A 27,559-nucleotide genomic window follows, 5' to 3' on the forward strand; every position below is an offset into this window, starting at 1 on the left:
ATGACTGTTACAGTGAGATGGAGTGCACTTATGAAATATATCCAGCTAATGTTGGGATACAATTGCTTAATATTTTAAATGTATTGGATGTGGTGTGTTTAGTTTTTAGCTGCTTAATCTGTGTCGATGAAATAATGGAAACATTTTGAAATAGCTGAATGGCAGTAGACTCAAGTCACAAACTTTATAGTTAAGTGTTCATGCTCAATGTAATGCATTGATAAGAGTTGGACAATGCAAAGACCAGGCGCAAGAAATATTTGAATTAGTAATTACTGGAAGTTAAGCCTAAAAAAATCATCAGTGGTGCCCTTACGAATGTTTTAAGTAGTGTAAGAAGGATATTTCCCTTTTAAACTCTTCACTTTCAATGTGTCTGAGGCTCAAATTGTTCAAAGTCAGATGGAGGAAATGTCAGGATTGATAGTCAACCCACAGAATAGGCTCCCAAGTATTATTGGGGTGAAAACTCAGGAGTCATTTTTATACAATGATCTTCAGCCATTTTGGTTGATGGATGAATGAAGACGGGCCCAATATCTATCCTTGTTTATAATTTTCTGATGATCAAGATCATATGTCTGCAAAATAAAACACACTGCTCAACACTTTAGTCCATTACCTGCTAATTTTGGTGTTGCTCTCCCACCACAGATTGTGCTGTCTTCATTTAAACATGGGCTCTTTAGTGGTCAGTGGCTGAAACGAGTCAGTTACATTCGCTGGGAAGGTATTTTTCGGTGCATCCCCATCTATAGCATGTCATTTGCCTGTCAATCGTAAGTATTCTGTTTTCTCAATCTTTGTTCATTGAAGAGTAACCAAACACTTGGCCAGAGACAGAATTTAAGACGGGAACGTCAGGTAGATGGAGATTTGGAGGATTTTAGTGTTGAGGAAAATCATGTATTTAGCTTGTGTACGAAAGCTTGATTATCAAAGAACAGGGATGCTTAAAACGTAGTGGAAAAATCTGTTGTTGGAAAGGCTGAGTGAAGAAAATATAGTGAGGGGTATGATCGCAGGGATATAAATGAAGACGTGAAATTAGAAACATAGGAAGATATTTGCATATGTAGTTATCCTCCCTTTTTTTTAAAACACATTTTGCTGAACTAATATCCACCAAGATGAAATCTTGTATAAAATTCAGATCCACTTATCAATGTACTTGTTTATAAAATATGTATTAAGTTTGCTTGTTAATAATGTGATGCATCCTATTAAAATATTGTTATGTCCACAGTAACCAAAATGCTTCCAACCTATACTCCTTTTATCCTGATTTAATTAATCAAAATGGCCGAGTCAATTTCTGCAGTAGCTCTAGTCACCCAAAACCTTTACTAAAATGTGTTTAAATATAAGATTGCTTTTTAAAACTTGCATGCCAGGTTGTGTATTAATGTGAAGTTTATCTTAAATTTGTTGAAAAAACAAAATAAAACTTTTGCTGAAGAGATCCAAGATCCTACAACCAGAATTTAATTGTAGAACAAGCAAGTTTTCCCCAGTCTCTTGGCTAAATCAACATCACAAACCAATTACCTGATTGTCTAATTATTATTTGTTGGAGCTTTCTATCTACAAATTGTTTATCCTACATTACAACAAGTTATGATGGTCTAGAGGTTTTTCATTTGCTGTTAACAAGAAAGTGACAGATGAATAAGGTGAAAGACATTACAGCCATAGACAGTCTTGCCCTAAATTCAGATTCAACATTTCCTGTAAAGTGATTTGTCATTTAAAATGTCCCAATTCTTGAATATTTTATACTCTGAATTATTTGATTTGTTATGTAGGCAAATACAAATCATTCTTTGCCAATCATAATCCTGTAAAGTGTGTAAGGAAAGATTGACTACTTTTTTAACTTTTGTAGCTGAAAGAATGGCTGCCTGATATCAGGAGAGTTCCATACATTGTATTAAATGGGACACAAATTTCTTCCTAAGACGTAATGAGTGAGAAATTTAGCCGGCAGTATCACAGGAACCTAAAACATTCTCTGAAATTAACTTTCTGGTCATTTGCCAATTTAAATGTAATCTTGTCTTTTCAGTTATGTCTGCATATTGTTGTGGTTAAACTTTTTAATCTAAAGGTACTTGCCAAGCTTTGGGCATGATAATATTCATAGCACCGACTACTTATCCAATGAAATAAAATGTGACACGATGTTAGTACCTGTATTTGGGATGTAATGAGGTATATTAAAGATAAAGTGGTGGAATTTGTTAGTTCCTCCTTTATGTTGTGAGATCTAGATTTATTTTCACTTTTTCTACATAGCCAAGTATTGCCGACATATGACAGTTTGGATGAACCTTCTGTGAAAAGAATGAGTACTATCTTCTCATCAGCCCTAAATGTGGTTAATACCTTTTACGTGACTGTAAGTCTTTGTTTTGAGTATGTGTGTTTTAATAGAAATATATTCTATTAAGAATGAATTGTAGAACATGTAATATAACATTTTATATTGGTAAATAACCTAGGCAATGGCAGCAATTGAAGTAAAAAAAACTAAATCAAATATAGTTCAAAAATGAGCATGAATTTGTCTGTTTTGCCAGTATGATTACTACAAATATTAAACATTAAACAAACTACAAACATTAAGCAAAGATCTAAAGTAATGTAGGAAAACTGCATATTTTCACTTTCAACAAATAAAAGAATAGTTGAAATGTTAAACGTGATGGAAATCTTTTTGATAAATATTACAATAAATGTTTTAATGGTTTAATAACTTTGCTGTAACATAAACGGGCATCACATTTGCACAGATGGTAGGGCTGTTGTGCCAGAGAACTGGGTTCGATCCTGACTTTGGCAGCTTTCTGTGTGGAATTTTCATGTTCCTCCAAGTCTTCTGGTTTCCTCCCACATCCTAAAGACGTGCAGGTTTGTAGGTTAATTGGCCTCTGTAAATTGCCCCTAGTGCAGGAGAAAGTGTGATAACGTAGAACTAGCGTGAAGTGGTGACCCAAGGTTGACGTGGGCCCTAGGGTGTGTTTCCATGTTGTATCTTTCAATCAATAAATCCCTTATTGTATCTGTGTAATGAGCTATGAGATTCAGATTCAGATTCAACTTTAATTGTCATTGTCAGTGTACAGTACAGAGACAACGAAATGCAGTTAGCATCTCCCTGGAAGAGCGACATAGAATATGATTTCAATAAATAAATCTTTTTACATGTATACAGACATAGTGATTTTCCTGTGGGAGGAGTGTCAGTGGGGGGTGATTGGCAGTCACCGACGTACATTGTTGAGTGATGCTGAGCGCCCTCCGCAGATAACGCTTGCTTTGGACAGACTCAATGGAGGGGAGCGAGGAACCGGTGATGCGTTGGGCAATTTTCACCACCCTCTGCAGTGCTTTCCGGTCAGAGACAGAGCAGTTGCCATACCATACTGTGATACAGTTGGTAAGGATGCTCTCGATGGTGCAGTGGTAGAAGTTCACCAGAATCTGAGGAGACAGATGGACCTTCTTCAGTCTCCTCAGGAAGAAGGGACGCTGGTGAGCCTTCTTGATCAGAGTTGAGGTATTGTGGGTCCAAGAGAGGTCATCGGAGATGTTGACCCCCAGGAACCTGAAGCTGGAAACACGTTCCACCTCCGTCCAGTTGAAGTGGATGGGGGTGTGCGTGCCGCCCCTAGACTTCATGAACTCCTTGGTCTTCTTGGAGTTAAGAGCCAGGTTGTTGTCAGCGCACCATGCTGCTAGGCGCTGGACCTCCTCCATATAGGCCGACTCATCGTTGTTGCTGATGAGGCCAATTACCGTTGTATCATTTGCATACTTGATGATGGTGTTAGTATGTTGGGAATAGAACAGAATTGTTCTTTACAGCATGGAATTAATGTTGAGAAGATGGGCTAGTTTACATAATGATAATGCATAGTACAGCAACATTGTGGTTAAGATTCTCACTTGTACCTATAAAAGCTTTTCTGGAGACCCGAGTTTGAATTTTACCAGAGAGGTCAAAAATGTAAATTCAAATAATTAAATAAATCTGTTATTTAAAAAAGATACATCTTAGTACTAGTGACTGCAGAGATACCTGACAGCTCATGCAAACCCACATAACTCAGTAATGCCCTTTGGTAAATGAAATCTGTCATCTTACCTGGTCTAGTTCATCAAATACAAACCCACGGATGTGATTGATCCATTGATTTCTAAAATGGTCGCACAAGACAATAGGAATGGACAATAGAGCTAACCATGCTAGCGTTTATGACTTAACATGGACCTGTTTGTTTTATATAAAAGCAAACCTCTATGTGAGATATTTATCAACCAATTTTAATGCCAAATCTTTCTTTCAAATGAGAAATGAACAGTTACCTGAGTGTAAATGTAGAGTGATCCACAGAATATTTTTAAGTACAAATAAATAAGTTCAATATAAGTTCAATTTGTATAATTGTACAAGGTGTATAATTTTGAGGAAAAAATAATATACTTTAATTTTTTAGTTAAAAACTAAATGTTATTTTAAAAAGAACTTGGAAATCCTGCATGGCATGAAATCATTTTTATAATGCTGCTTTTACATTATAATCTTAAACAGAATTATTGTTCTTTTTACTTTGAATTTTGAAGACAATTTGTTTTTCAGTAACGATTGATGTAATTCTCTCAGATATTCCTTTAAAGTAGGCAATTCTCCAAATTGAGTACACGTCCTCCCCAGGGCTATAGCAGGGTTCTGTTCCTGTGAACAGTTGATAAACGGGACAATTCAAAAGTATTAAAGTAGACGCAAACAGAGTTCACGCATGGTGGAAGATGCCTGCTGCCCTGCTCATCCATCCTGCTGGTATCCCCAGCATTTATTATGTACAGGCATACATAAATCAGGCATTCATAAGATGGAGGGGACCTATAATTCTTTGTTAATCCAAAAATATATTTACTTGTAATAAAGCAGCTCTGTCAGTATTTCTAAGCCTGCAGTGTTTTACACTGGTTGCATCTTCATAGATCACAATCAAAGGTGTATATAATTTAATAATTGAATGTTAACATTAAGGCAACAGTTGCAACCTCTAAACAGTTCGTTCTCCCACAGGTTGGATCTTTTGGTTATATCAGCTATACTGATAATATTGCTGGCAATGTTATGATGAACTTTCCCTCCAACTTGGTCACGAAGATGATTCGTGTGGGATTTATGATGTCTGTTGCCGTAGGCTTTCCAATGATGATTCTGCCTTGTAGACAAGCTCTGAACACTTTTCTCTTTGAACAATTACAGGTAAATGCACACAATCACAGCAGTCTTAAAAGATTATGGACAGGATGAGATTGACTTGAATGAGGATATTAATGCATATGTTTTTTCAGCTATTTTAATTTTGAAGCTCATTGTTTCACATCGAGTTTGCTTGGCTTGCTCCACTGCGAGGGGACATTGGCTTTGCCATGTTAGCTTATTTTTCTGCTTATTAACAATGTCACAATTGGGAATCATTCCAGGACACCAACTAAAGATTATTGCAATAACTGGTATGATAATGGAACAGTAAAAAATTGAATCCATATTGTAAGTGAAATACACTATGGGGAAGTAATGTATAACTTCCATGAACTCTAATAGTTTTATAGGTGCAACTTCTGTCTTGTTTTGTTCCATAGTTGCACATTTTGATAGAATTGGATAGAGACATGGATGGGTAGACTTTTTTGTCCTTTTCCCCAGGGTTGAAATTTCAGATACCAGAGGGCATAGGGCTAAGGTGAGTAGTGGGGAGGGGGATTTTAAAGGAGATTTTGTATTGCGTGATGGGTACCTGAAATCTTCTGCCAGGGGACTTGGTAGAAACAGATACAATTGTGCCGAGTGGGGCTTTTAGACCTATGACCAGGCAGCTAACGAAGGAACGTGAACCATGGGAAGGTGGAAGGGATTAGTTTAGATTGGAACATTTTCTGATAGGGTGCTGCATCCTATGGTCTAAATGTGGTCAGGTGATCTTTTGGACAGGAGATAAATCACAGATCTATTTCTTTCTAAATGCCAAATGGACATGTTTAAAATTGATCGCACTCAGTACATGGTGCAGGATTGTGTTCAGTGTTTTGCCAAGCACAAGTTTTTAAAAACTTTTGTAAATCATTGGTTAATTTGGTTATTTTGCGTGAGGGATATAAAATAATTCACCATTGATTTTTCAGCAGAAAGATGGCACTTTTGCTGCAGGAGGGTACATGCCACCGTTGCGGTTTAAGCTCATTACAGCTGCTATAGTGTTTGGCACCATGTTGGGTGGAATTCTCATTCCTAATGGTAAGATTGTGCATGCAGAAATGCTGTGTTTTAAATCGCAATGTTGAAGCTCTACTTGCTCCTGGCTGTGGGAGAATACCCTTTCTCATTTTTCCCTCTGATAAATTGTTAATGGAAAAAAGAATTTAACCTTTCATCCAACACATAATTCTCCGACATTTCTGCCACTTCCATGATCCAACCTAGTCATATCTTTCCATCTCCACCCCTTTCCGCATTCACCAGCCTCTGACTAAAAGAATTCCTCCTCGTCTCCTTCCAAAAGGAAAGTCCTTTAATTCTGAGGCCTTTAGTCCTAGTCTCTCCCACTTCAATTCTTATATCACCCTTTCCTTTTCACCTCTGGCCCTTGGCCTCCCTCTCACCTGTCCACCTGTCACTTGGCAGGCTTTGTCCTGCTTCTCCTCTCTTCCAGCCTTCTACCAGTTGCATTTCTATTTGAGAATCACTGTAAATGTTGCTGTCTATCAAGATGTATTTTAATTTTTTGCATTGTAACAAAAGAAAATGTAGTTAACGAAACAAACAAGAGATTCAAACATTGATTATAGTACGCATTTTTTAAAGATGCTGTGGGAAAATTATTGGATGTTCCTACAAATATGACAAGATGTTCAATTGGGTAATTGAGAAGAAATGACATAAAAAAAATAGGGCAGATTTATCCCCATTTCTGTTTATACTATTATTTGTATCCTGATTATAGACCAAATATCATAAGATCAAGTGATACGAGCAGAATTAGGCCGTTCGGCCCATTGTCTCCTCCACCATTCACTCGTGGCTGATTCTTCTAACCCCATTCTCCTGCCTTCTCCCCATGTCCTCTGACATCTGTACTAATCAATCTAATAATAATAATATTTCAATAATGTTAATATCAGTATTAGTACATGTTTATTTCTTGAATCCGTTACTGACTTTACCTGATACCAAGTGCAATACACAGCTTATTGATGTATAAAATACATGGTTTTAAAGACTCTTCACTTTTTTGACCATTAGTTATTGAACGTCAAATAAACAATTTCTTTAAAGTTGTCTTGTAAAAATGGCATCCAGTGTTCAAATCAATGAATTAGAATTGAACAGAATTTGCACACTACCTCTTTTTATGCTGCAAGGGAACACCTCATCATTGAGCATATTTTTGCCATGTCTGAGTTTGTTGTGGCTTGCCTGACAATTTTTCTCCACTGAATGAAGCAATTATGTTGTTTGCCTTTAATACAAAATTAAGGAGAAAACACTTTTGAAAGTATATCCAGCAAAATGCAATTTTGCCTCTATTCAGCCCACAATCCCATTTGATAACCATTAAAGGTACATAGAATTGTGGAAGAAGTTTTCCCCTATTCCGCAGAAGTCCATCAGGAATACACGTTACAGTCATATGGAATCATAGTTTCCATGTTGCTAAATATTAACATCACAGTTTTGAATACAGAGCCTCTCTGATAGGTTTAATATGAACAAATGTGCACTCTCACTGCATTAACTTCAGGCTGGCAGCACTTGTCAAGTGGAATATCATGATATCCGTTCAGTCTGCGGTTTTCTTGCAGCCTGCAGGGAAAGACATCTCACCATCTTGAATGGGATTGCAGAAAATGGAATCTCTGTATAATTAAGTACAAACTTCACCTGAAAAATTAATTCACCAGGCAATCAGTAAAGCGGAATTACCACAAAGGGATGTATTTCAATCATTTAACTTCATCACAATGCTTTTAGTTGTCAGCTTTCACTCAGTTCATGTATATGATATACTCTTTGAAAATCAGCCACATATGGCGTCCTTCCCTCTCCCACAAACCTAAATCTTTGGCTGGGAGAGGATCCCGCCTGCCCCCTGTGTGCAGTTCCAGCAAACCTCAAGCACATCCTGGTCGGTTAACACAAGGCAGATACACCTGACGACCCACCAGGTGCTGAGGTGTTTGTCAGCTGAACTCGAGTGCAAGAGAGTTACCACCAACGCCATGCCTATCAATGCCCAGATAACATCCCCGCAAACACCATCCTTCATCCGGGAAGGAGAGAAACGGAGGACTAACCCCTCGCCTCTCAACGCATGTCCACTGAATGCAGCCAGGTACTGGGAAATGCGTGTTGACCTAGGCCAGAGGCTTTCGTCCTAGTTTAAATCGTAGTTACCAACCTGCGACCAGACCTCGTTCTCTGATCCGAATCCTGTCGGCGTGTTTTCATCATTGAGCTGACGGTCCCATGGGAGGAGGCTGTGGATGAGGCTTATGAAAGGAAAAAGCTTTGATATTCAAACCTTGCAGCAGAGGAGAGAGGTTGGAGTGTAAGGGTGTGTTCAGTAGAGGTGGGGTGCAGGGGCTTTGTAACCAGTTCCACCGCAAGGCTCCTGAGGGAAATAGGAGTCAAAGGGCAGGCACAAAGGAGGGAAATAAAATAACTGGCCAATGCCGCCGAACAGAGCAGTCACTGGCTGTGGCTGAAGAGGAAAGATGCCACTTGACCATCTAGAGGCTAACAATAAGGCACATCCAGGTTGGATCAACCTGCGGCGGGCCTGCCTCGACTGAGGGTGTCTTGTGATTAAAGGCTGAAACACTCAGTGATGTTGAGGTACACAGCTGAAGATGTGCCTGATTGTTAGCAAATTCACCTAGTGGTCATACCAAGAATGTCAATTGTAGTGAAATCTTAGGATTGTCACTTCCAGTCCTACTAATCAATCAATTTGTAAAATCATTATTTTTTTAAACAGAAAACGAATTAATTCTGCAAAGGTTTAGAACTCATTTGATTTTGAACATTTGGAATTATTAATTAAACAAATTCAGTATAGTGAAAATTTTCTCTTTTGGCTGACTTTTTTTGGTAAAAATTAGATTTTGCACCAATTTATCGAACAGTTAAAGTTACATAACTGAAGTATGGTTGAAAGGGAAAATACGATCAAAAATGTGTTTAATGTGGAATTTTTATTTTGTGTCCTAGTATATTTCAGTTTGAATAAGAGGAATAATGCACCTGTTAAAGTTGCTGGCCATTTGGCAATTGGAAGATAAATGCTTTGTAGTACAACGCACAGCTAGAACAGCATCAGGAACCAAGGGAAACTCAGTGCAAGGAAAATGGAAATATGTGCTATTACATTTGTGAGGGTGTTTATTTAAAAACAAAAACAAAAAAGCTGAACAAACCCTAAAATAATTTTATGAAGTGGCATTGTTTTGGATTGCACTGCTTGTACAGGGCACTGTTTAGTTTAGTTATAATTTTGTTTAGAGATACAGCATGGAAACAGGCCCTTAAGCCCACGGAGTCCACGCCAACTAGTAATCCCCATGGACTAGCGCATACTGCACACTAGGGACAATTTACAATTTTACCAAGCCAATTAACCTCCAAACCTGTGTCCTTGGAGTGTGGGAGGAAACCGGAGCTCCTGGAGAAAACCCACACGGGTCACAGAGAGAATATACCAACTATACAGACAGCATCCATAGTCCAGATCGAACATGGGTCTTTGGCGCTGTAAGGCAAGCAACTCTACCGTTGTGCAATTGTGCCGGTGGGAGCTGATTAAACAGTAACTTTCAAAATAAAGTTATGAAAGTTTTGTTCAATGGTCTGAGCAAATTTACAGGGCTATAGGGATTGATGAAACAAGTATAGTTATATTGTCTTTAAAAGATTCAGGTGATGGAATGGTCATCTGTTGCAAGATTTTATGAAACTGAATTCCACTGAAAGCAAACAAAAATATCAATAGTGATATTGAAAAGAGAATGCACCAATTCAGTGCATTTTCAATCTTCTGAATATCCCAAAGTCTTTCACAACTAAATTGGTCACTTTGAACTGTAGAAGAAAATGTATTAACGCATTTGCTTATAAGATCCCACAATGTGATATGAGCGGATAATCCAATTGGTTGGTTGAGGTGATGAATGTTGGGTGGAATCGGTGTGTAGTGGGGATTGACTGGAAGATCCCCTTGCTGAAAAGACACAAGACTTTCAACTTGCTTAAAGATGCTCTTAGATGAAGGTTTTATTGATAAATAACACTTGGCAGTCTAGTATTTCAATACTGATTAATTGAACTTTATTGCATGAGGATTTCTGAAATCTGAATTGAATCCAAAGATTTCTAAATATGGGAATGTAGCCACTGAGCTGAGGCAAATGGGAATGTTACTTGTGTAAAGTATTGTAAATAATTGTGTAAAAAATGTAAAGTATTAAAAATTACAAAAAGAATCAGTATTTTCCTTGAAGTTATATTTTTACCCCTCAGATTTATTTAAACATTATAATCTCAACGCTAGGTCGGCTTGTAAAAGTGACCTGTTATCAATAATTTGAAGTTGTAAAATTATCTTCATGTAGAAAGATTTTATTGGTGTCTTTGACCAGTTTTACAAACCCGTCATAGAGCAGTCAACTTCTGGTGACAAACTCAAAACTAATTTATTCACTTCCTAGTGGTGGTACAGACTTCTGAGGCATTGTTCTTTGTGTTTTGTGATGCTATTGATATTATTTATTATGGGTTCCTTGTTAATATAGTGTCTTGAATGTGAAAGTCCAAAGGCTTTACAAAAGTGTAGTAGAAAAAGTGGTCATGGCTAAGATATGAACTTGATGACCATTCAGAAAGTATCAAATGTTACTGCAAAACATGAAATTGAATAGATTAGCTTGAAATTTCCATTAGTTCCATTAACTATGGGCTAGAACGTGCCACAAAATGGGCTGATGGCAGCCTTGACTGACCTGTACTGTAAACTTCAATTGGTCATCATCACTCTCTCGGTTGAGTTGCTGTCCAGAGCAGTCCTAACCTAGAATAATCTGTAGACTCTCTATGGTTCCAGGCCTTTACATAATGTAACAGTAATGTTTGTTGCCCTGAATAAACTGTACAGCACAACAAAAAACTGATAGCTGGCCGAGCCCCCGGCCAACTTCATTGCATTGGAAAATGTAAAATCTGTCAAGGATTTTTGACTGCTGACAATTCAATGGAAGGAGGAAACCGGGCTTCAAAGACTTTTTAAACAATTAACATTTGAATAAATTCAATTCATTCAAAGTCTATTTTGCCATATAAATGCGTTATCTCTCGTAACCATTCCGATCTATTTTAACATTTTCTAATTGCTGTCCATGCTTTTTGGTGCAGGTTACTTTGGCAGTTAGTTTTGAGCCACAGGTTTATTTATAACAAAGCTGTCTTGGAATTGCCACTAAGAGAAGTTAGCAAGTCCAGTATTTTGGATTTGACATGAATTGTGGTGGTGCCTACAATGATAAGTCTTGTAGAATTGTTGGCATTTCCAGAATTTAGCCCAATACTCTAATTCAGACAAGTGTTTTAATGTATCATGCTTCTTTGACGATTAGAATTGGTGATTATGTTGATTATTTATGTTAGAATCTTATTGAATTTTTGCCTGGCAAATTCTATGCCATGTTTCTCATTTTGTCTAAATTATATGATTGGCTGGAAACGGGACTAACTTTATGGATGGAATCATTTAAGATGGTAATTGTCCTAAACATTTTTACCTGCAATTGTAATCACAAGGAAGTGCCTAATAAACAAGCACAAAATTTGTAGTAAATGTAAGGAGAGAAATTTCTGTGAAATTATTTTGTCTGGGTGAATAAAGCTAATTGAGCAGAGTATCTCTTGTCACCATAAATTGTCCACCTATTTTGATGCTATGTAGTGAATCTGAGATAAAGCAATACCTGTAATTTTCAGTATGTGTGGCAGCATCTGCATTGCTTTCAGAATTATCAATGAATGTCCACTGCCTCTGGGGAAAAAAAGACGTCCTGCTGTCTAAATTAGTTTTTTCTCTTGCATGATTTTAATCCATAACTCTATTCCTCTTTGATCTACCGCATTGAAATTGTTATGGTGTCCTTATTACCAATGACTCTTCAGAGTTTTTCTGGAAAAAAATCTATTTAAAAAAAAAAACAAAAACTAATCGCAGTAACTGGGGTATTTTAAGGCAATAAGTGTGCTTTTCATCTGTCCAAAGGCTGAGAATCAAAACTTAAATTTCACTTTCGAGTGAGCAACTCCTCTTTATGACCATTCAAAAGCTGATGGATGGAAACTGGTTATTTTATGTCTTGGTGCCATGAAAAGTCTACTTTGTAGTGATTGGATATGACACAGATTTTTCATGTTTGCTATGAGTTCTCTTGCTCTGAGCTGCTTCAGGACGGACATAAAACTTCCAACAAATCTGATGTTCATTTCTCATGCTGAGACAATGCAAATGCCCCAAAACTGTTAGAAATTATTCATGTTATATGCTTGTATAGGTCAGCATTAATCGCCACACCCCAATTTCTCTTAATATTAATGTCTTGGTTTCCACTGTTAGTCCCGTTTTATTTCCTCCTTGATTCATTCAGCAGTTTACAATAATAGTCATGACATTGTTTTTCCTGGAGACACCAGTGATCATCCTGTTTTGCCGTAATACTCATCACAGTTACTTGATGTGATGCTGTTCTTCCTTGCAGCAACTACCTTGTAAACTGGTGTAATATTCTTGCTGAAATCCATCATTATATTGCATTTTTCAGTAGCCTTTTTGCAACATTGGTTTTGCTTCTCCTAGAGGCTAGGCGCAATAATGAAGGTTCTTCCAACAGTCTGCCGATCTATTCTTTTGCTGCTATACCCATCTTGAAGTGATATTTATTTATTTATTTATTTTTGCATACACTTATTTCTTGTAGCAATTTGTCATGAGTTTTTCTCAGACTTGTTAAAATGCATGAAATACCTTTTGCTTTTGCTTTGCTTTTTCTGACCTATAAACTTTAACATGTGACCTCAATATATTCAATTTCAATAATGTTTACCAAATAATTAGGTAATTTCTTGGAAATGTGGTTAAGTTTGTGGCAAAAATTACCAGTTTATGAGGTGGTTTAGCTATGTAACTGAAATACATTACATCAGAATTACTAGCAACTTCAGTTGGAAGAATATTAAGAAATGGCAGGGATGCATTTCATTGGAAAGGTATTACTTAAGAAATAGTTCTCGTCGTTATTTTGTAGTAATACAATGAGATGTTGAGTAAATCACAAAGTGATGAAGTGACTCAGTGGGTTGGGCAGCATCTGTGGAGGGAATGGTTAAGCAGCATTTTAGGTCGGGTCCCAATCTGAAACGCTGGCTATATATCTTTCTTCCCCCCCTCCCCCCCCCACATTGGTGCTGCCCAACTGACCCAATTACTCCAGCACTTTATTTTCGCATCAGTCTAGCATCTGCAGTTCCTTGTGTCTGCAGTGAAATCATGTTCTGCTTCCTGCCTTGGTGAACGAACGACTCACCACTTCCCTACCTGCAGCTACAAATTTGTCACCTATCGTTCCTGCTATAATTTGCAAATGCAGCCCTGGAAATGCTTTGACAGCCTGTTGAAGCTGACAAAAGACATTGAATATGCACTAATGCATAACATTAACAAACATTGAAAAATATTCTATTAAAAATTAATCATGCTTTTAAAACATTTAAAGATTTAAATTAGTTTTTGACAAACTAAATCTCTAGAAAACACTTAAACAATTACATTTATATTAATTCAATTAAAAAACGTAAATTACCTGGAATGTGCCTTTGTCCCATGGAGCTGTCCCCTTCTATTAAAATGAGTTGCTGAACCTTCAGTGGGCAGATTTTGCTACTTAATTGCAGGGAAAATAGAGGATCTTTTTCCATCATGAAGAGGACAACTTCTGACAGTAGTCAGAACTTTGTTGGTGTGTACCTGTTTCGGAATTCCAATGCTTCTGTGTTCTTATAAACGTCTCTGAAATTAGATTTATTTTACCGTTGTTGTGCAGCATGGGTGTGCTTGCAATTTTTGCAGCTTTATGAAGAGTGTGTAACTTTTTTGGAAAGGTTTTTAACTTTTCAAATCTTGTGGAAGATTGAAAAACAAATTATAATTTAATGTGGTATAATGGAATCTAGGTCATAGACTTAGTGTGGAAACAGGCCCTTTGGGCCAACTTGCCCACATTAGACCCATCTGCCTGTATTTGGCCCATATCCGTCTAAACCTGTCCTATCCATGTACAGTCTAGGTTTCCTAGTATATGAAACAGTTACTATGCGTGTATAGCAAGTAATTATGAAGGTTACTGGAATGTCAGCCTGTATTGTAGTGTGGAGTATAAAAGTAGAGTTTGGATGGAACTTTCAGGATGCTGGCATGACTACACCTGGCATACTGCATACAGACTGGGTTTCCAGGGAAAGGTTATACTTGCGTTGGAGGCAACACAAAAAAAGTTCAGAAGGAAAGGCTTGTAAGTATGAAGAAAGGTTTGGCAGGTTTATCCTATATTCATTAAGGGTTAGTAGAATGCAAGGTGATTTTATTTGAAGCATGTGAGATTTTAATATGGATTGACACGGTGGCTGCTGAGAGGATGGTTATTCTTGTGCGGATATTGAGAACTAGGTGGCATCATTTCAGAATTAAGTATTGTCCAATTAAGGAGGGGATGAAGAATTTCTTAAGGTGAAATTTTGGAATTCTTTATCCCACACAGCTGTGGAGACTGAATTTTTAAATATATTCAAGGCTGAGATTCGGATATTTGAACCAGAAGGAAATCAGACAGTGGAAGGAGGAGTAGAAAGTCACGTTCAGCCAAGATTGCATCAGCTATGAAATTGAATAGGGAGAAGACTCAAGCGGTTAATTGGCCTGTTCTTGTTTCTTATTTTCTAATCCTTTTAATCTTTTTTAGTTCATTACATGTTGCATATATGGAATAATTTCTAAGTAGGACAGTTGTTTTCTGTTTTTTCTCCTTGATATTTTGGGAGGTACATAGGATCTATGAGCATGCGTCAATTTACAAATGAACGAAACAATATATGTCTTTACCAGTATACAAATAGCTACTCTCCAAAAATATTGATTATATGATTGAGAATTGCCCATACTGTACATACTATAGATGTTAGTTGAAGGATAGCAGAATACAAACTTTGCTACCTCAATAGAATATATTGTTACACAGTACTCTAATCTTTTGCCAAAATGTCAATTCCTTGAATTGCAATGCATTTTGAGTTTTGCCAATATAAATTCAAATATAGCATAGTTGGCAACTTCTTGGAAATGTCAGCAACTATGCACAGTGGGAACAGTTTGATTTTCAGTACCTGTATGAATAATTTAAAGTTAGTTTTCAGTTTGTTTAACGTTTGTATTGAATTTAAGTACTACCATCAAAATGGTAGGAAATAATATTGAAGAAACAAATGTATGCCTGAACTAATCAGTGTTGGCAGCTGCATTGTATATTTAAATGCTGTTCACTGTCAAACTTCAAAAAAACAATTATTGTTCCTACTTTTGCATGTTTCACCATAGTTGGATTATTTGTAAGTCTGCTTCTTAGTGTGTGCTAATGCCATCTAGGCCTCTGCTCCACCTTTCTATGCTTATGCAATTATTTGTCCGATGAGCAGACTAGGATAAATCACAATTTTTCGAAAAAATGTTCGTTAAGTTCTGTGATTTGTTCTAATGAGGGAACTTGGAACTGAAACATTAACAGTTTCTCTTTCCACAGATGCTATCTGACCTGATTGTTTCCGCAATCTTATTACTTTTATTCCATCATCATTCTATCCTGTTACTAAAACACCGCTCTCTGTGTCTGATTGACAGCTTCCTTTTTGTTGGCTTCATCCAGAAATTCCAACCTTTTTACCTCGTCAATGTAGAAACAGTCAGCTTCCAATTCTGTAACATAGCCTGACTCTGCCCCACCTCAGCCTTCAGACATCCTGAAATCCTTACCCGTGCCTTTGGAAAAAGTCAAGTCTCATTCTCTCCTGGCTGTTCTCCCATCTTCCAAGTGAACTGAACAAAACCTATCCTACCCACATTCTCCTGACTGATTACTCTGCCATTACGGAAGATTTTCCCTGATCTTGAAATTCCTTCCTATTGTCATCTTTCTCTGTCTGAAATTGTAATTGTCACCATCTGAATCTTGTCTTGGGTCAATGAAATGTACTTGACGCTTCTTACCAATACAGATTGTGAATTGTACAACACAATTCAGCCCATGATGACGGTCAAATCAGCAAAAGATTGGCATGGGCATTTTCACCTTTTGAATCAGATGATGTTTTTAATCTTTTTTGGGGGGAAAAACATGGATTGTACAGTTATTATCGCTTTGCTTTTTCTGTGACTTGTGTACTGAAATTGCTGTCAAGTACCTTCTGTGACAAATATACTTTATTATCGATGAAGTGCTTGGGGATGTTCTGCAGTCCTTATAACTGTTTGAGTGCAATTTTTTGTCGTATGGATTGTGTGGGAAGTAGATATCCGACACTTCAAAGGCTAATAGAAATCTAAACATTTAAGTGTTCTTTAAATGTGCACATTATCCAATGACATTTGGATTCTTTTTTCCAAAAGCAAGAGTTTTGCTTGATATCAATAATGCATGTGTGAAGCTGTTGCACGTATTTTGCACAAGTTGCATTGATGCAGAGAATTATTGACATGGAGAACATGCATTGCATTTTGAGAAAAGCTAGTTACTGGTATTGAATGCTCAGATGTGTGCCACATTCCCGTCAATAATAAATGTCATGAAAACTTGGTAATAGGCAATAGGTGCAGTAGGCCATTCAGCCCTTCGAGCCAGCACCGCCATTCTCTGTGTTCATGGCTGATTGTCCACAATGAGCACCCCGTTCCTGCCTTCTCCCCATATCCCTTGACTCCGCTATCTTTAAGAGCTCTATCTATTGTAGTAATGCATTGGTAAATCTGTTATACGTTTCATTTTCAGATGTTTGTCAATTTTGGCTAGCTTATTATCAGGATAATTTGTATATTTGTCCAAATGAACTATGAATTGGGGCATATGGGTTGTGAGTCTGCTGGACAGTTTTATGCTTTCAGTTAAAGATACAAAGTTATTTATGTCAGTAATAGAATATATGAATACAAGCTCAAATTATTATACTTCATTAGAACAAAGAATAACCCATTTTTATCTTACATTTTCTTGCTAGTGGAAACTATCCTTGGATTGACGGGTGCCACCATGGGGAGTCTTATCTGTTTCATTTGCCCAGCCCTTATCTACAGGAAAATCCAGAAAGGTGGTTTCTCTGCACAGGTTAGTTTCCTAACTACAGATGAAATTGGCACAGTTTTACTTTTACTCTGTATCTTTCCATTCGATAGGTAACTGTTTTTACTTTGCCATTTAACTACAACGTTTTGAAATCTTCATTTTGTCTTTGCATCGTATGATTTGTGAAATATCACTCATAAATGAACGTATTATATAATACTACATTACCAGTCTTCCAGAAATGATCTGCCTCAAGACTTTATTAATTATGCTGGTATTAGAAATTTACCTCGCTTGTTGTGTGAATAATATCGGTGTTTTTACACAATGTCTGGAATTGCATCCAGTAGTCCATACCTTCCGATTTCACTCCTTTGGAGGCAACAATCAACATGTTGCTTCCTTTTCTAGCTGTTCCTTTGAAAGGTTATATTCTAAAATATGTTGCTTCCAGTTGGTGTTAGTTTCTGAGTACAAACACAGTTCTGCATATCGCTGTGGGGGGACGTTTCATGTTGATTTCTATAGTGTACTGTTCTGTGTCTTTTTTTCTTTTTCTCTTTTTTTGTTTTGTATGGATTTATTGACATTTGATCTGTTCAATTAATTTAATCAATCTCTGTAAAGCACTTTGGTTCAAATAGTTTTGTTGAAAAGTGCTATATAAATAAACATTATTATTATTATTATTATTGAATTCTTGGTCTGATGAGGAAAAGTTCATTTCTAGATCTTTCATTGGAGTAGGTAAGTTACTTCTATGCAGAAGGGGATTCTGTAGCAGAACAGTTCGCAATGGCAGAAGGGAAGTTGAGCATATCCCTCCACTGGAAAAAGTACCCTTTCTTTTCATTTATTTTGGAATGGTATAGTCTGGCATATCTTTGAGAGAAGCTTTCTAAAACGGAGGATCTTTTGCAGTGGGAGAGACCAGATGAATAGATTGAAACCTCAAAAATACTGTAGTTTTATTATCAGTAAACGCTATTGTAGTTGCTTGAAGCCATTTTATTCAAGAGGACGGAATGACAATGTAAGAAAACTAGTATTTTTATTTGTTTGTAATAACTTGAATTATATCAATGTCACTAAATGTATTCCTATATAATCTTTCTGGTTTAATTATCCTTTGACATGAAACTCTCCCTAGGCTACTGGTTTTGTTGTCTTAAATGACACAGTCAAAATATTGTGAGGACCAAATGGGATTTACAGCATTTAGAAATACTTGCTTGCATTTTAATATATAATATCAAAAAGTAGTTGCAAAACTCTTGACAAGTAGGATTTAAGAATTTGAACTTCGTATTTATAATTACAAAAATGATTTTCTCATCACTTTGAGGTAGGGTTTAGACTGTTTAAATTAAACTTGATACGCTTGATAGATAGGTAGATAGATAGATAGATAGATAGATAGATAGAGCAAAAAGTAAGAATGAATGTTATCAGAATACTAGACTGCCTACTCAATTATGCAGTATTCAGTAGCATGCTTTTCACTATAAAATGGTATATATGGCAGTAATAAACCTAAACCTAAAGAGAACTGATGAAAATGTTGACTTTTAACTGCATCCGTTTGCACCTGCTTGTGTGCACAGTTTATTGCAATGTTCATTTTGCCTTGTACACTGCAAAGGCATGCTTACACTCTGGCCCACAGGATATTGAGGTTCCGGTCTGAAAAATTAAGAGATGGGTCCGTAAAGGCAGCTAGGATCAAGTGAATCCCTGTGGGTGGACAGGATATGCAGGAGACTACATCAGAAGAAAATCATGATGGTAAAAAGATAGCTTGGACAGAGAAGGTTAAGGAGAATCTAATGAAATTTTAAGTATATCAATAATAAATAAAGGAAATGGGGTAACGTTGGATAGCAAAAGGATTTGAGTATAGGAGCAGGGAGGTTCTACTACAGTTGTACAGGGCCTTGGTGAGACCACACCTGGAGTATTGCGTACAGTTTTGGTCTCCTAACCTGAGGGAGGGAGTACAGAGAAGGTTCACCAGACTGATTCCTGGGATGGCTGGACTTTCATATGAAGAAAGACTGGATAGACTCGGCTTGTACTCGCTGGAATTTAGAAGATTGAGGTGGGATCTTATAGAAACTTACAAAATTCTTAAGGGGTTGGACAGGCTAGATGCAAGAAGATTGTTCCCAATGTTGGGGAAGTCCAGAACAAGGGGTCACAGTTTAAGGATAAGGGGGAAGTCTTTTAGGACCGAGATGAGAAGAAAAAAATTCACAGAGTGGTGAATATGTGGAATTCTCTGCCACAGAAAGTAGTTGAGGCTGGTTCATTGGCTATATTTAAGAGGGAATTAGATGTGGTCCTTGTGGTTAAAGGGATCAAGGGGTATGGAGAGGGGGCAGGTACGGGATACTGAGTTGGATGATCAGCCATGATCGTATTGAATGGCGGTGCAGGCTCGAAGGCCATTTTTACACAGGCTGGCGAGTGCCTGGAATGCGCTGGTGGTGGTGGAGGCAGGTACCATAGTGGCATTTAAGAGATTTTTTGCACAGGAGCGTATACAGGCAAGAAATGGACGGACATTGATTATGTGGAGGCAGATTAGAGTTACAGTGCCCTCCATAATATTTGGGACAAATTCCCATCATTTATATATTTGCCTGTGTGCTCCACAATTTGAGTTTTGCAATAGAAAAAATCACATGTGGTTGAAGTGCACATTGTCAGATTTTAATTAAGGCCATTTTTACACATTTTGGTTTCACCATGTAGAAATTACCACAGTGTTTATACATACCCCCCCCCCCCCCCCCCCCCCCCCCCCCCCCCCCCATTTCATGGTACTATAATGTTTGGGACACAGCAATGTCATGTAAATGAAAGTAGTCATGTTTAGTATTTTGTTGGATATTCTTTTCATGGACATCACCAGTTGCTGGGGGACTTCTCTGGTGATGCTCTGCCAGGCCTGTATTGCAGGCATCTTTAGCTTATGCTTGTTTTGGGGGCTAGTCCCCTTCAGTTCTCACTTCACATATAAAAGGCATGCTCAATTTGGTTCAGATCGAGTGATTGAATTGGCCACTCAAGAATTGACCATTTTTTTAGCTTTGGAAAAACTCGTTTATTGCTTTTAGCAGTATGTTTGGGATCATTGGCTCGCTGTAGAATAAACCGTTGACCGAGTTTTGCAGTATTTGTAGTAACTTGAGCAGATAGGATGTGTCTATACTCTTCAGAATTCAATATGTTACTACCATCAGCAGTTGTACCATCAATGAAGATAAGTGAGCCAATACATTCTGTAGCCATACATGCCCAGGCCATAACACCCCCACCATCATGTTTCACAGATGAGGTGGTATGCTTTGGATCTTGGGCAGTTCCTTCTCTCCTCCATACTTTGTTCTTGCCATCACTCATCTTCATCTCATCTGTCCATCTGTTTTTCCAGAACTGTGGTTGCTTTTTTAAGTACTTCTTGGCAAACTGTAACCTGCCCATCAACCTACCCCGCAACACTGCTCTCTCTCCCCATCCCCGCACTCGCAACAAGGGCCGAGTCCCCCTAGTCCTCACCTTTCACCCCACCAGCCATCACATACAAAAAAATAATCCTCCGTCAGTTTCGCCACCTCCAACGTGACCCCACTACTGGCCACATCTTCCCATCTCCCCCCATATCTGCCTTCCGCAAAGACCGCTCCCTCCATAACTCCCTTGTCAATTCTTCCCTTCCCTCTCGGTCCACCCCCTCCCCGGGCACTTTCCCTTGCGGCCGCAGCAGATGCAACACTTGTCCCTTTACCTCCCCCCTCAACTCCTTTCAGGGACCCAAGCAATCGTTCCAGGTGCGACAGAGGTTTACCTGCATCTCTTCCAACCTCATCTATTGCGTCCGCTGCTCTAGATGTCAGCAGATCTATATCGGTGAGACCAAGCGGAGGTTGGGCGATCGTTTCGCCGAACACCTCCGCTCGGTCCGCAATAACCTAGCTGACCTCCCGGTGGCTCAGCACTTCAACTCCCCCTCCCACTCCGTCTCCGACCTCTCTGTCCTGGGTCTCCTCCATGGCCACAGCGAGCAGCACCGGAAATTGGAGGAACAGCACCTCATATTCCGTTTGGGGAGTCTGCACCCCGGGGGCATGAACATCGACTTCTCCCAATTCTGTTAGTCCTTGCTGTCTCCTCCCCTTCCTCAGCTCCCCTGCTGTCTCCTCCCACCCTCCAGCCTTCCGGCTACTCCTCCTTTTCCCTTTCTTGTCCCCACCCACCCCCACCCCTGATCAGTCTGAAGAAGGGTTTCGGCCCGAAACGTTGCCTATTTCCTTCGCTCCATAGATGCTGCTGCACCCGCTGAGTTTCTCCAGCTTTTCTGTGTAACCTGCCCATCCTATCTTTGCTGCTAACCAGTGGTTTGCTTCTTGCAGTGTACCTCTATATTTGTGTTCATGAAGTCTTCTTCGAACAGTGATCATTGACTAATCCACACCCGACTCCTGAAGAGTGTTTCTGATCTGTTGGACAGGTGTTTAGGGATTTTTCTTTATTATAGAGAGAATTCTTCTGTCATCAGCTGTGGAGGTCTTCCTTGTCCTGCCAGTCCTTTTGCGATTAGATGCGATGGCTGCAACGGGGCTTTGTGTCCGGCTGAAGCTGGTTGCAAAGGCCTGTTGCAGCCGTCGCATCTTCCTGTGACCCAATGTCCCTCTCCACGCCTGGCCCTCTTCAACTCGTATTATCCCACCCACCGGGGAACAAGGGCTGAATAGGGCCGGGCGTGGAGAGGGACATCGCGTCACGGGAAGATGCGAGGGCTTTGTGTCCGGCTGGAGATGGAGATTGGGTGTAAGTAGCCCCAGCCCCAGCCCCAAAGATAGTTTTAGTCATCTCCATCACGCGGCGCTCCCAAACTCGATCATCTCCACCATGCTGAGTCATGTCCGTCACATGAGTATTTTATGCTCATAATGTGTAAAAAATAAGACAACAATTACCATAATTATCAATTGTAATTGAAAAATGAACAGTATGCTTCTGCCTATTCATCTGAAGTTAATATTGTTTGAGAGGAAGTTGGTGAAATATTATGTGTAGGTTACCATTCTTGCTGAAAATCACCACTTTTTTCGGCAGTAAACTGTTACGAAAGTTTAAAATCAATGCGTTAGACTGAATTTTTTTTTGGGAGGTTTATTTGAGGAAGATACTCTATAAATCATTTTTTTGTCGCAGTCTTTCAAATTATATTCTTAAATCAGTTATTTTGCTGTGTTCATCATAAAAATATGACTGATATGACTGAATGCAATGTGCAACCTGGAAAAAGAAGAGCCAAAAATTCAATTCTCTAAAAGATTGTGCCAAACATATATTTTTCTCATAGTAGAGATGTTCATCTATGTGAAACAACATTCAAAGTTTCAAATTAATTTAAAAAAAAAAATTATTTTCGGGTTTCCAGAAACTTAAAAGTAAACACTTACTGAAGAATCACCCATAAACAGCTGTAATATCTACATGGTGAAACCAAAATGTAGAAAAATGGCCTTTAATAAAATCTGACAATGCACTTTAACCACATGTGATTTTTAAATTTTTTTTTCCTATTATAAATCTAAAATTGTGGAGTACAGAGGCAAATAAATAAATGATGAGTCTTTGTCCCAAACATTATGGAGGGCACTGTGGTTGTGACATGTTCAGCATTGACAGAGTGGGCCAAAGTGCCTGTTCCTGTGCTGTACTGTTCTATCTTCTGTTTTCTGGTTGACAATATTGGTGATAAATTGAAAGTGTATCCTCTAGCAAAGATGCAATCCATTTCTTGAGGTTTTGCCGTACTGTAGAGGAAAGTTGAGTTAATAAACTGGTTCAATAATATCAAATTTTGATTTGGCATTTGGAATTTTGTACATTTGACATTCGATGCTGCAGCTTAATCCACTAATATGAAAAGCAGAGAGCTTTTTGAAAGTTTACTGTTGTGTGCTGGGAACTGCTAGATATTAACATCCTAAGAGCACCATTTATGCCAGATTGGAGCACCTCTATTTAGGTCTTTATAGTTTGGAAATCCTATTTTTAAAATGGTCTTTGCTAATTTCAGCTCCTCAGTTTGAAGATCTGTGGTCATAGTGATACAATTTATGCTTATTATTACCATCCCATACAATGCTTTGAGGGTTTAGCTTATTTGATACAGACAAATTATGCACTTTGATCTATAATCAGGATAACTTGGAACTGAAATGTTTGCATTGTGGATTCAGTATTCATATTCTATTTTCCCCAATGAATCCCATTCTGCAACTGCATTTTTTGTACATAAGGAAGAAATTATATTAATCCACTGGCACGCCGTTGTGCATAGACCATTGCTCTCACCCTTATTTGTTTTTCTTTGGTCTGTATCTCTGCTTGCTGGTGGCACCTTGCTCGTATTACATTTAATTCTCAGTGAATGTTAAATTGAAGTATTTATCACTCATCCTGCTGCGACAATTGATATTACAGCTGGTGTTTAAGGATGAATTGCTTTTAGAATGTTGGTTGAGAGTGCCAGATACACGAGTGAAATTCAGATATTTTCACATCTGGTTTAAATGGGAAAGTTTGTATTTGGGAAGTGCTAAAACCCAAATATTAACGCACATCTATATTAACACCACATTACTACATATATGTGCTTTATAATAATGCTATGATTATAAACTTGCTTTCATCAATGCAGATTTATCAACTATTTTGGCATAATTTTCATGACTTTCTCATTAGACATTTCCTAAATTGGCAGGTGGATTTGGAAACGAGTAGCACTGGAACATTCAGAGGCTTGTAGCAAACTGGTTTAGAAAGCCAACTGCATGTAACAATTAGCTAACAGAGCAATCTCTATACAACTAAAATTACTAAATTTCTTTTTCAAGTACACTCTGAAGAAAGTATGGTTTTATTGCCAGATTCCTTGAATCCAGGTTGGAATTTCACCTAATCTGCACTTCTGAAAGCCCTTTATTTTCTCTTCAGTCAATCTAGGGTGTGGCTAAACTAGGCTATTAAATTTATGGGAATTTAAAGTGCATTATATTTATGAAAATTGGCAATGTTTAAAGCTATAAATTGAAATATATCATGTTACAATTTATAAAGGAATTGTTAAAAGAAAACTATGGCTTTATGACATATTATTTACTGTGATTTTCTGTTTCCTGCCTTGAAATCCAGATGTTTCTCTTGGCTTAGCAACTGCTGTATATCTGCCAGAAAGCAGTCTGTTTTTGTGACAGCTGAGTTCCAGCCTTTGTTTCATTTTCCAACATGGAAGTGGCATCCATGCAAAACATGCAAAATACATTGACACATATATTAATATGTTGCTTTGGGGGGAAATCCAACTAGTGGACTGTTCAGTCCACTTAAAAGAGTAATGAGATTTTTACCTTAAATCCACCTACTATTGCAATTTTAAATTATGATTTTGTTCAAGAGATACAAATAGCTAGAAGGATTTTTTTAAATTCTGGCAATTGTCAATCTTATTAAAAAAAAAATGGATAAAAAATGAGCATGTATTTCAAACAGTTGAGGAAGGAAATTCAGGCTATAAACCCAATCCATTTTGGCAGATGAATTGCAGAAGTAAATTGTGGTTTCTGAGTAAAAGTATTGTTAATGGGCAGTAACATTTCTAATGGTTTCTGATATTTCCTTAAGACCAAAGTTGGGGCATTTTGTGAATCTCGCAACTCAAGATTAATTGGATCCTAACATATTTCAAGGCATTTCTTTAATTATTATTTTACTACAAATTGTTTCTAAGCTTTACTTTTTGTGATAATGTATTGTTTTATGATGTCAGATAAGCCTCTGGATTATAAGAACAGTATAGGTGTAATGAAAGTCTCAAATTTTCTTCTATGAACCTGAAAGTTGAAAATAGAAAATATTGCTATTTGATTAATAATAGAAAATCATTTGCTCTTTGCTCTTTATTCTGGAATCCCAAAAGGTGCTTATGTATCTTTTATGTGTGTATCAGCAATGCTTCAGCACTCTGTCTGCCAGGCTGGGTGTAAGTATTGCTAGGATATTTAAAAATAGGTAGATGGAGCCACAGCCATATCTTAACTTTGACTCTTCATTTGACATTGGAAAAAAGAGTGCAGACATTTAAGAATGTAATATCTGCTGAGGTGCTTGGTGTTTCCCTAATTAAACTGGCTTCAGGCTAATCAATGGCCTCTTCCCATTGTAAATGCCAAGTCCTGGCCACAGAATGGATTTAACAGTTGGTTAGGTCCCATGCTGTGTTAAGAAAGGTTGGGCACAAAGCCTTAATGGTTGGCACTCCACAATATGACATTGAAACCTGAACTTTGTACTTAAATCAAGAAATATAATTAAATAGCTTTCAGATGTAATGCCTGAAATATACTTTGAACATAGTTTATAAGGAGAGTGTTGCAAACCTTGTGGGCTTGGGTATGTTCACGAAGAACAATGGGATTTCCTAAAGAATTTGTTTGAAGTCCTTGGGAAAAGGCTATTGGGGTGCACACGATTGACATCTAAAATAGGAACTTTAAGATGTTAGGTGTCAACATGGAGAAGGCTGCTCAGGATCATGCTCAAACGTTGCAAAGTGAAGAACACTGCTTACAGGTGGAACACAACCTGCAGGTAGAGCAACGTGCATACACCTTCGTATGCAGCAGACACAACAAGAATTCTTACTCGTGCATGAGCTTCTCCTGCTGGTGCAACTCTCAGCAAAGTGAGAACCTGCTGGCTAAGAAGTTGTGTCACTGTTAATGAATCTAGCTTTGAAAAAAAAAGTTAAATATACAATTCCTCTGTTTTTATAAAATATAACATTTGAACACTTAAAGAAAATAGCTAAATGCACTTAAGCTAACTCAAACCAATTACCTTGTACTTGCCCTTTTCTCAATATTAACCATTCAAATGAATGGGCTAATTCTTACTCCAAATCTACCCATTAGAGTGTCAAACTTTTGCATTAGTACAACGCTGAGAACTGACAGCTCTACAATGACCTGGTAACTTTTTAATAAATCAGTACAAATTAAGTCTTGTATCTTCTTGATTTACATGGTTGAATGCTGTACTCAAGAAATGCAATCGTTATAAGCTCAAAGTAACACAATAGTCAGTGCAGTTTGAGGGCAAAATACTATAGAATTTAGCCAAAGGAGCTATTGGGGGAAGGTATCATATTTTTACAGAGCCAATATTTACTTTTACCTGTGGTTCATTAAAGAACTACCAGAGTGGTATTCTGTATGGACCAGTGCATGTCTACTTCTGTGTTTGCATCAGCATTGCTAGTCATAAACATGAGGTGAACTGGGACATTCAACTCTTTTTCCTTTGTTGTAAATACCTCCAAATCTGAGAGCAGAATCAAGTCATGCCCAGCTGAAGAATTTGATATCTATATTATTAAATCTCTGTTCTTGACCGCATTTGGCATTCTGTGCTGCGATTTCCGAGAGAACGTCGCCACCTACGGCCGTCGTTTTTGGCCACCTTGCTCAGAGCCCCCCTCCGGCGCATGTGTGCCGAGGATTTTTCCCGTTGATAAAAAATGACAGAGATATTAATGTTTTTACACAATTCCCCATTCTCTCTGCTGCCCCTGCTGGAGGGAGGGGGAGGGACTATAAAACCAGGAAGTGGTGTGCCTCAATCAGTCTCTGCAAGTGGTGTGCCTCAATCACTCTGCAACATGGAGGGCACTCTGAGCTCTGAATGACACTGAACAAATTTCTTCACACCTGTGAGTAAGTACCCTTAAAGTGGTTTGAAAATAAAATATGGTTAGTTTGAAATAAAAAAGCACTGCCTGCAAATGGTTGCTTGGGGGGTTTTAAAAGGTTCCTCTCTCTCCCCTCTCTCTCTCTCTCTCCCTATCCCTCTCTCTTTCTCTCTCTCCCCCTCCCTCTCTCCCTCTCTCTCCCCCTCCCTCTCCCTCTCCCTCTCTCCCTCTCCCCCTCCCTCTCCCTCTCCCTCTCCCCTCCCCTCTCTCCCTCTCCCTCTCCTTTCTCCCTCTCCCTCTCCCTCTCCACCCCTCTCCACCTCCCCT

The 27,559-nt window shown here is 38.2% G+C and overlaps 1 protein-coding gene across 2 annotated transcripts in view; it reads left to right on the forward strand.

Annotated features, from left to right (window-relative positions):
• Positions 1 to 27,559, forward strand: part of slc38a10 (solute carrier family 38 member 10) — a 107,783-nt gene that overhangs the window by 31,058 nt on the left and 49,166 nt on the right. For both annotated transcript variants that reach the window (XM_055653980.1, XM_055653981.1), the window contains exons 6-10: positions 655 to 779; positions 2,296 to 2,398; positions 5,096 to 5,281; positions 6,202 to 6,313; positions 17,402 to 17,508. In XM_055653980.1, coding sequence (XP_055509955.1) covers positions 655 to 779; positions 2,296 to 2,398; positions 5,096 to 5,281; positions 6,202 to 6,313; positions 17,402 to 17,508 — 633 coding nt within the window. The remainder of the gene's footprint in view (positions 1 to 654; positions 780 to 2,295; positions 2,399 to 5,095; positions 5,282 to 6,201; positions 6,314 to 17,401; positions 17,509 to 27,559) is intronic.

This window comes from Leucoraja erinacea, chromosome 23 (genome assembly GCF_028641065.1).
Source record: "Leucoraja erinacea ecotype New England chromosome 23, Leri_hhj_1, whole genome shotgun sequence".
Lineage (NCBI taxonomy): Eukaryota > Metazoa > Chordata > Chondrichthyes > Rajiformes > Rajidae > Leucoraja > Leucoraja erinaceus.